This window comes from Halyomorpha halys, unplaced genomic scaffold (assembly GCF_000696795.3).
Source record: "Halyomorpha halys isolate HHAL.00 unplaced genomic scaffold, Hhal_1.1 Scaffold316.1, whole genome shotgun sequence".
Lineage (NCBI taxonomy): Eukaryota > Metazoa > Arthropoda > Insecta > Hemiptera > Pentatomidae > Halyomorpha > Halyomorpha halys.
The window spans coordinates 555,446-566,270 of record NW_027107962.1 but is presented as its reverse complement, the minus strand read 5'-3'; the positions used below and the strand labels follow the sequence as shown (position 1 = coordinate 566,270).

The window sequence follows — 10,825 nt, the reverse complement described above, 5'->3', positions numbered from 1 at the left end:
CATCTATGTTTTATTAACTTCACATTTACTTTGTTTTGTTTTTGTATACTCTTATTTCACATGTTTCTATTAACTTCTTTCACTTATCATTATCATCACATTTTTTCACTTATTTTCTATACTTTATTACTTATTTTTAATCTTTTTATGTACTTTTTTTTCTACATCACACCTTGTACTTTTATATATATTTTTATTTTATCTTGTAAACTATCACTTCTGATTTTTAAATTACCTTATTTCACTTTATGTTATTCATGTTACTCCTGTTATCTTTACTATTACTATTATTAGTGTAAAGCTACGATTATTTTCATGATATATAAATACTCAGTTGTTATCATTGTTTATTTATTTTTCTTACTTATTTCTTTGTATTTTTTTTTTTTTAAATTCTTTCTATTTTTTATTAGTTACTTTTTTTACAATTATTGTTATTATTCCTATATTGTTTTTGTTTTCTTCGATATAATCTCCTATTATTTGTAACGATATTTGTCATTCTAATTTTACTTAGTTATTATAGTTATTATTATTATCATGTAATTACTCATGTTACTTCCTCCCCACCTCCCCCCCACTCCTGTGTGCTTCCGCATTCATATTTCTGTCTGTTCAACTTATTCATTTGGACAGGTATGTTGTCCTATATGGCTCTCTGCTCATTTATTGTCATTTTATTTCATTATTATTATTTATTTTTATTTTTATTATTCGTTCATGACGTTTATTTTATCTCTGTATATTTATATATATATAATTTTTTTTTTCCCCGTATTGTTTTTGTTCTATATACATCTCCTGTACTTTTTTAGCTTTATATTTTACGTATTTTTATATGAAACTTTTACTCTTGCCTTTGTATCTTTTTATTTTTATTTCTATTATTTTATCTTAACTTAGTTTCATTTTGTATCTTTTTAGCCCTGATGAAGCCCTGCAAAGTGGGGCGAAACGTTGGAAAATAAAATAGTTGTAAACTATTTTTGTTTCACTTGTGACCGCAACCCTCACCATCTTTCTATATATGATAAAATACCACGGTTGCACTTATGTAAGCCAAATCAGTCTTTATTGAGTTAATTGTTGACAAGTTGTTCGCTTTTTCTACTGCAGTAGCATCCATTTCATCGCGTTGCTGAAAAAGTGCGTGCTCAATTCCCAAATGAAGACAAGCTTGTGTCCATAGTAAAAAAAATTTTTTTGAAGGCTCCCAGTAGTATTATTATTTTTAAAGAAACACACGCTGACTTAGCTTTACCACCGGAACCCGTGATAACACGATGGGGCACCTGGCTTGATGCAGCCCAATATTATTGTTTAAATTTTGAAAAAAATTAAAAACATAATATCAAAACTTAATGTTGGCGCCACTTGAGTAGAGAAAGCGAACGACTTGTTAACAATTAACTCAATAAAGACTGATTTGGCTTACATAAGTGCAAACGTGGTATTTTATCCAACACTATTACAAAATTAGAAGAAAAGGACATTCCACTGACGCAAAATTTAAAGACTGTGAACGAAACAACAGAAAGACTGGAAAATATAGGTGGTGAAAATGTTGAAGTCATAAAGAAAAAAGTACAGGACGTTACCCGAACTAGCTTAGATGGAAAACAATATGAAATAAATATGAATAAGATGGGATCCCATTTTATCTATATCTTCTTAATAAATAAAATAACAGATAACTCTCTAATTTATTGCTCACTGTATCTCAAAAATGACAATGTCTAGGAGCTGTAATTATTAAGGGTACTAAATGGCTCCTGACCCATGTCCATTTCACATGGACCGACATTTAAGCTTAAATTGTAGTTCTAAGAAAAACAAGATATAGGGAGGAATAAATATAGTAGGATTTACATGAGGTATAAAACAATGAAATAGTATACATGGAATACATGGAAATGCATGAAAAATACTATAGAGAACTTCAATTATTTTTTAAGTTATCATTAATGTTAGTCAGATCAAAACTGCAAACAGGGAAATTCACACTAGGAAAGGAAGTTAGTTTAAAGAGTGTGAGGTTTATTTCACTGCTATTGTGCCAAGGTATGTGCATCACACCTCCTACTACTGCTGCTGCTGCTGCCACTGTTGTTACTACAACTACAACTGCGAAAACGAAAAAAAAAAAGTCTGCAAGAACATAGGTCAGCATAGCTTCCTTTCCATTTTTTCTAGGCAGGAACATAAAATAATAGAAATATTGTGCTTATACATTTATTATGAAAATATAATATCAAATACGCTATTATATACTATAGAAACATAATTACAAGGTTTAAAAATAAATTTTATTCTTTTTAAACTTGAGTTATCATTTGAGAATAAAATGGAGGAGGGTTTGAGAAAAATACTTATGAGCATGATGAAGCGAAAGTGGTGGATACAATTTGATAAAACGACACTGGACCATTTTCAGACTAATACCTACTAATAACTTTTCACCAAATTTGGGCCTAATCGGTTAGGCCGATTTCGAAATATAGGTTTTTAAAGGAAAATACATCTGTGAAGGAGCGAAATCTTTTCTTTCGCTTTCACATAGAACCTACTAGATGGTAACAGACCCCTTCCTAAATTTGTTCCTTGTCTAGAACGTAATAGGAGAGTGGATTTTTTCTTCCTGAGGGCAACAATTCCTGTATGATTATAAAGCTTCGCAACCTTCGGTTGTGAGGATGCAAAATTATGCAGCTGCATCAATGTGTTTATCCTGGAAAATTTCACGAATAAATTCTCTACAAATAAAGCTATAGCTGCAATAGTTATAGGGCATCCATCTGATTGAAGATACGGTATTAGTCATAAATCACCAGATAAAATGTATTTATATGTGAAAATCATTAATAAGGAATTCATAAAAGAGCATCCATATGATTACGATCATTTATAACGGCATTCCGAAGACCAAATGTCGTTTTTGTAAAATCATATAAGCTGAAAGCTGTTACATCTACGATTGGAAGGATTGTTCCAACCCATTCATCACTCACTGTAAGACCAACTGACGTTAACTTATGCGCGGTTCTTATTATATGGCTCACATATTCTTCTACGGAACTACAGTCTTCTAGTTTTGTAGTTATAAGAATACGGAGAAGTCCAACTCGTCTTGTCAATCCATCGTCCTGAAAAGCTTTCGAAGGTTTCCCCAAGCTTGTTTGGTGGTAGTCGTATTTTGAATGTGAACATAATTCACCGGTTCAACCAATAAGATTAACTTTGAACGACATTTCGAGTTTTTCTTCTTATCGGGATCCGTTTTTGTTGTTATACATTCCCACAGCTCCAAATCTTCTAGATAGGCCTGCACAGCGAATTTCCACGTGTCGAAATTTTCTTGTCCCTTTAGACGTTCAACCGTCAGCGACTGGTGCTGAGACATAGCGGATTCGCGAAACAGAAAATAACGATTTGGACAAAACTCACGAATTTACGGTCACTGGGCCCATAATCTGTTGAATCGAAGATTCTATAGTTTAGAGCAAAAGATAACACAGGTCATGGAGTTATGACAATATTTATTGAACACAGTAACAACACGGAACAGAACAATAGAAGAGACTAACTTGTATACACAATGTGTGAGATTATACCTGAAACGTAGTCGAGACAGTGTTGCCACAGATCCACAAATAAATTATCCAACACTTTTGACTATTCCTGCTTTTAAGACTACATGAGTTTAACGAGGCCCTTCACAAGCAATTTTACAAATAGTTCAATCCTTATTCCCGTATAGATATTTATCGGCTACTTACTTTTAATATGAGACCAATTTCCAATTAACAGTTAGTTTAATTTATAGGTCCCTTTTTACTTCAGTCCAAAAGTTACATACAGCATTTCCATTAACGTGTTTGTCATTCACCATAGGCCCACCGCGCTAATTGTACTTGGTGTTGGAGCTGCCTCAAGATGGTATGTCTCTTTTATGAATTATCTTGTATTCTTTTCCAACATCTTTCTTCTCTCTTCTTATTTTCGTTTTGCTCTCACCCTCTTTATTGGTAAAGTTCATCACACCTAATTGCTGTAATTTATTTATTGGTTTACTTACTGCTATTAGCTAATATAACTCAACATTTACTTTTTTAATTTTGTTATTCTACTTACACAATTAATTTCACAATCAATCATCTATACATTTTTTCTTTATATTTTTTATAGTAATCCAATTTTAAATAATTTTCAATTTTGTACATTGGTTGATTTTCGAATCTATATTATTTTCTTTTTTTATTATTAATATTACTACTTTCCCTATATATAGGAAAAGTAGTAATACATATATTCCACGGACAGGCCTTAGAGGCTACGAGAATATCATTTCTTTTAGCTTCTCTCCTGTTTTTGTTTTTCCTTTCTTTCCATTTTCCCCTCATTATCTCGAGTGCCTTTGTTTTCTTTCTTCCTTCCACGCGACCCCCTTTTTCAAATTTCTCCTTCCCACAAGAACTTTGATTTCCTTCCGTCGTTCCCTATATCTTTCTCCGTCCAAACAGTCCTGGTCCGTTATTCCTAGTCTTTCCGTTTCTTCTTTCATCTGCCTGATGTATCCTCCTAAGCTTTTTTGTTCTTAGATTTTTAAGGAATATTTCCTTGTTTAGTCTTTCCCGGGCCATTCTTAACATATGACCGTGAACTTTCAGTCTCCTGTTCTTTATTTCTGTTTCTACGTCTTTTGTGTCATTGTAGATTTCTTTGTTGGGTCTTAGCCTATATCCTTCTTGTGTTTTTTTTTTTGTGAGCCGCAGATCCTTCTTAGGATTTTTCGTTCTATTCTCAGTAGTTCTTACAGACTTTGGAGGCATGTGGTTTCCATCCCGTATAGTATTATCCCAGTATATTATTATATACAGTTTTAGTATTTTTAGAATATTGTCTTCAATTATATTACCTATATTATCTTTTTTCTTCTTATGTTTCTTGTCTTTATGTAATTCCATTTAATCTTTGTGGTTATCTTGTTTTTGTTCTTAGCCCTGATGAAGGTTTGGAATTCTGGCCGAAAGGTAAGCACTATTAAATACGTTTTTACTTATTCGTATTCTTCACTGGTTGCACCCCTAATCATCTTCTCATACTTTGTTTCCTGTTTGAATGACATTTGAAAAATGAAATAAAAGGGGAAAACACAAGGAATGCGTCACTTATACAGAGATCAGTTGCACACAATAGTATGAAATTCCGCCTAACATCAGTATAATCAATATATTATGGCAGTCATAAAGCACATGACCTTTCTACTTCAAATATTTGTAGTTTTCGACCAATGGAAAGTAATTGACTTAAATAACAAATAATTACTATACGGTACGTAATAAATACTTTTTCGAGAAACGTTATTAGCCAAACTCAATCGTCGAGAAATCTTCTTATATCGATTCAACTGTGAACAAATCATGACCAGTACGATAAAAAAAAGTTTTCTCAAGCATTTATGGCTAATAAAGCTATAAGCTATAAGCTTCCTTGCTAAGATCTGCTAGTAACGATCAAGATTTAAGCTTCCAGCAGTAAATAGCCCTCATGACCTGGGCTAATGCATATCCATTCGGTGGTAATGTTAATTAATATGATCTTGAACATTAGAGACTGATTGATTTCACCCTTAGAAAATGCAGAATTAAAAGACCCTACAGATAGTTAAGATTTCATACCAATTATTGAATTGTTATTAAAAGTTTTGTATTTTTTCTAAGATCCTATTAACTTATGAATAATCATTAATGTTTATATAATATTCATGTTGGATAATAATTGAAAATAACTAGTTTCTATTGGTAGTAAACCAAATAGCTAAAATGTGACATCTTTGTACTTTAGTTTACTACTTTAGCAACAAGCATAACCTATCTTTAGTCACGTGTTCGGCATAGTTGAGTTGTGGTTCAGTTGGAAGTCAAGTTTCATATTTGTTAGAAGTAGTGAGTTTATATAGTGTACTATATTTGTTTTACAATGGAAGAGATAGAGCTAGAAACTTCAGACTTAGACTACTTTTCCAATTTTACCTCCAGTGACAAAAATTTGAGAATTATGGCTGTCAGAGGATTACTTAAGAGAATGAGGTATGAGTCAAGAAATAACCATCACAATCTTTATTTAATCTGTAAGAGACTAGTGCGTGGTTTAGGAGGGAGCAAGGCAATATTTCGACAGGGATGCTTTTCTTGTACTGTAGGCTTTATGTCTCTTCTTCCATCAGATTTTAAGGTTTCTATATTTGAAGAATTAATCAAAAGTGAACTTCATCCAGCTGGTAACAATAGCAAACAAGAAAAAGGGGAAGCCTACCTTGGTCAAATATTGGCATATGGTGCAATGATTGTTACAGGATTGATTTATAGAGAATCAGAAGAATATCAGGAAGAAGTTTTTACTAAAATTTTTCAGCTTGGTAGAAAAAGATCATACTTGCATCATGTGTCATATGTGTTCATGACTGAAATGTTGAAAAATTCTGATAAAGAATTCATTCCCGACGGTTTTATAGATGATGTTAGAGATTTAAATGATAATCCACTTGATAAATTAAACTTCCTACTTGCTTTAGAAAATAAATCATTCAAAACCTCTACAATTAAAAAAGCTCTTGGGACTAAGTCATTGTTTGATTTGGCTAATGCTACTACAATAATAGGTTATATCAAAAAGAGTAAAACTTCAGTGATGTTAGAGCATAACTTCATTTCAGAAATCACTAAAGCTGTGATCAATCATCCAAAGTTTTTTACATTGTTTTGGTCATCACTAACTGAACAGAAACATTTAAAAAATGAAACAGAAAATACTAACGGAATAGTTAAATTTTCAAGCAGTGATGATGCTGTTACTTTGCAGTTATGTTGTTCTTTACTAAAATCATGTATTGAAAGCAAAAATCTAGAGTTGGGGAAAGAAATATGGAGCAAAAATTTAATTTTACTCCTACTGCGAAATGTTAAAAAGAATAAAAGCATCGTTCAAATGTTTTTAAGTGACTTTTGCCTTTACATGAAAACGGCTGATGATGAAGTAAAACTAGATATATTAAGGTTGACTTTATTTGAGCAAGGAATTCTAGACTTTGATACATTAACTAACAGTAAGACAGTATTAATTTTAACTAATAATTTATCATTTAATGGTTTGACTGAATTAGCCAGTTTGTACAAATCAGTTATTGAGAACAAGAAGGAAGTAGTAAATGTTGATCTTAAGAAAAAAGGTGTTCTTATTTGTTTAAATTATTACACAAAAATTATTAACAGTCATACTTGCTATGAAGAAATCCCTTGGCGACTATCACAGTTAATCTTTCTTTTGAAATTAGGATTTTTTAAACAAGATGTACATTTAAATCGTGAACTTGTCAATCATGTCCAAGAGGCTTTCCTCACAAGCCTTGGTCATCGTTTTCCCAATTTTGAATCATTTCAAAAAGTTTTAAATGCATTATTCTTTGAGTTGAATACTATGTTAAACACTTTTAAAGATAATATACTAATAAATTTCACTGATGATATGCTTGAGGCCTGGGAAAAGGCAGTTTCGCTTAATGAAGAAATGGTTGAAGAAATAGAAAGTGAATCTAAAGAAGTTATTACTGTTCTAAAAATTATCCTTCAGTACATGAGCATCCTAATATTGAAAGAATCGAGTACAGCAATAATTAATATTCAAGACTTATATAACATCTTTCTTGAAATTAAAGAAGGAGGCAAAACCATGTGGATAGAAGTGTTGATAGATCTATTTTTGAATTTACTTTCAAAACCAAACTATCACCATAGACATTTAATTCGGTGTATATTTAAATCACTTTGTCAACATTTAACTCCAGAATCCTTTAATCAAATTATTGAAGTGTTAGAACTGTCATATGATCCCCGTAATATTTTGGAACATAGCGATATTATTAAATCTGATGACAGTGAGGCTGAAAGTGATTCAGATGAATCAAAGGATAACTCTGAGGCAGAAGAAGATGAAGATGGTGATGGTGATGAAATTACAGCCAATGAAAAACTTCGTTTAGAATTAAGGAATGTATTAACAATTGAGTCTGATGCAGATTCTGTAGATTTAGATGATATGGATGAAGATGAAGGTAGACATTTAAATGAAACATTAGGAAATATTTTTAAATCTAATATGAAACGGAAGAGTCCAAATCACTTTTCTAAGTACCAAAACCAGTTGGCCCACTTTAGAATAAGAATAATTGATTTATTAGAAATGTGTACAGAAGTAGTATTACCATTTTCTTATTGGCTGAGAGCTGCCTTGCCACTAATTGAATTATATGCATCAACAATCAGTCAAAAACAGTTAGATAACCTTAGATCCAGGATCAACTGCTGCATTAAAAAACTAAATTCCTCTAAAGTTATTCAAGAAGAAAACTGTGTTAAGGAAGCTGTAAATGCCCTTGTTGAGTTGTTTAAGAAATTATTTAAATTATCTGGAGTTTATTGCGATATGAAAATGGAGCTGTGCTCCATGATTAAATTTATTTTAAAATCAGCAAAACCTTTTAATAATGGTCTCAAACAGAAGCATTTAAAAAATAATGAAATATTTCAATTATTTAAGAAACACTTTGAGGATTTTTTTAATAGTAAGAATAATGCTCCTGTTACTTTATTTAACAATATGATATCAATTGGATGGGATGGAGTGTTAGCTTTGTTTCCAAATTTAATAAATTTAATTTTTGATGATGCTGTTAAATTACATAAAAGAATACTTGGTGTTAAAATGGTGGAAACCTTTATTAAAACACCACAATACTTTGATGGGCATTTGGAAAGCTATTATGAATACTATTTAACTAATAATGCAGAGTCATTTCGTGTGTACATTATTAACACAATTGAGAAAGTGTGTTCAGAAAAGGAATCTAATTTAAAATTTTATGCAGAACTTTGGTCATTACTAGTTCTTATTTTTACTAAACAAAATCAAAATAAATTTCCTGAGTTAATAAATCAAGAAAAGTTTAAAGAATTACTGAATTCAAAAATGAAAGAATTTCCTATCATGAAAGGACTGTGCAAACAAAACTTCAAGAAGCTCTGTAATTTTTTAAATATAGTTGTAACAAATAGTAAAGAAATTACCTCTCCACAGAAAGAACTAAAAAAAGATTCTGTACAGAAAAATCTAAATAAACGAAAAAAAAAGGATAAAATGTATGAAGGATTAAAAAAGAAGGCTAAAAGATTGAAACCAAATAATGTTGAGGTTCCTACTGTGTTAAGTTATAACCCAAAAATTATGTCATCTCCATGTACATAAGTTTGTAAATAATTTTGTTTTATTTTGTAATGGTTCTTATTTTGATACTTTTTTATAATATTTGTCTAAGCTCATTACTGTTACCCCAAGATAGTGGTGGGCAGATACTCATTTATACGCAGTAAGAAAAAGGTTGAATATTATTGTCGGTTATAACTTAGTCAAAAGTTATGTTCCAAATAAAACAGTAATGACAATAGCGTAGGATATAACCCACAATAATAGAGTGTAAGTGGATGCACACCCACTCCCATTTGGAATACATTTGTGTTCTGTTACTATAATTTTTAGTAACATCATTGTATAAATTGTAAATAAATAATTGAAATAAATCACATTTTTTTATACTGGAACAAGTCATTTATTATTGTTTTTTCCTATGAAATCTATATATTTATTATACATGTAACACCTAAATATTTTCTGTACATAAATGATTGACCATAAGTGAAAATGAAGGAGATGGCCGGAGGGTGTGATAAAGAAGAAATAAAAATAAATTCAACTATTTGTTTTGGTTTGATTCTTTTTATTACTTTTAGATTTCTAGTACTAAAAAATGGTTAAATTACTCTTTTGTATTATGATTTATATAAAGCAGAGTAAGTTCTTACTATGTTAAAATATTATATATATGCACATACTAATACATATACACCCAAATATACATATTCATAATATTCCCTGTTGTGACTTCTCCCACTCTTGTAAAGAAAGAAATTCAGAATTTGAACTAAGAAAAAGGTTGAATATTATTGTTGGTTATAACTAAGTCAAAAGTTATGTTCCAATTAAAACAGTAATGACGATAGTGTAGGATATAACCCACAATAATAGAACATAGAGTGTAAGTGGATGCACACCCACTCCCATTTGGAGTACACTTGTGTTCTGTTACAATAATAATATGTAGCCAATTATGGTAAGTGATTAATCTCTGGTATTTCAAGAAATAAAGTAAATTTATAGAACTTCTAAATAAGTCATTTCAAGTTTATTCTTCTGTTATCAATTTTATTTTTTATTTTTGCCATATAGTTATGGCTCTTCCACCATGAGATTTCTGGTAAACCAACAAAGCCTTATATAACGTGTGTGTGTGTGTGTGTGTGTTTATGTATATGTATAACATTGTCAAATACTAATTATGTCACACACTAATTATACAACTTTATAAAATTTAATTATTAATCATGAAACAACGGTTACTTTACAGAAACTTTATTCATGGTTACTTTATCCAGAAACTTTACAGTTGTAATTCATCAAAAAAATATAACGTTAAAACTGAAAAGTTATTTTACTCAATAGTAGGTATAATACTAGTAATAATTAAGAAATGAATATCGAAGATTTTAAACGATAAATTAATGAGAAACTAAAGTAAAAAACTTACCAAATAGCATACAGCCTATTCTTAAGCAGAAAATGAAATGGTACAGACTGACAGGAAGTTAGTATATTTTTTTTTTATAATTCATTACATTTCATTTATTTTTTTATATTTGAATAATATAAAGATTTT

At 30.5% G+C, this 10,825-nt stretch overlaps 1 protein-coding gene across 1 annotated transcript; it reads left to right on the top strand.

Annotated features, from left to right (window-relative positions):
- The first annotated feature begins 5,881 nt into the window (after nt 1–5,881).
- On the top strand, nt 5,882–9,457 carry Mybbp1A (MYB binding protein 1a). The gene has a single exon (XM_014421394.2). It carries the CDS (start codon nt 5,980–5,982, stop codon nt 9,298–9,300), a length of 3,321 nt encoding a protein of 1,106 aa, XP_014276880.1. The 5' UTR covers nt 5,882–5,979; the 3' UTR covers nt 9,301–9,457.
- Nucleotides 9,458–10,825: the final 1,368 nt, after the last annotated feature.

Excerpts from the sequence above, each read along its gene's own strand:
- Mybbp1A (XM_014421394.2), top strand. The coding sequence starts at position 5,980 with ATGGAAGAGATAGAGCTAGAAACTTCAGACTTAGACTACTTTTCCAAT.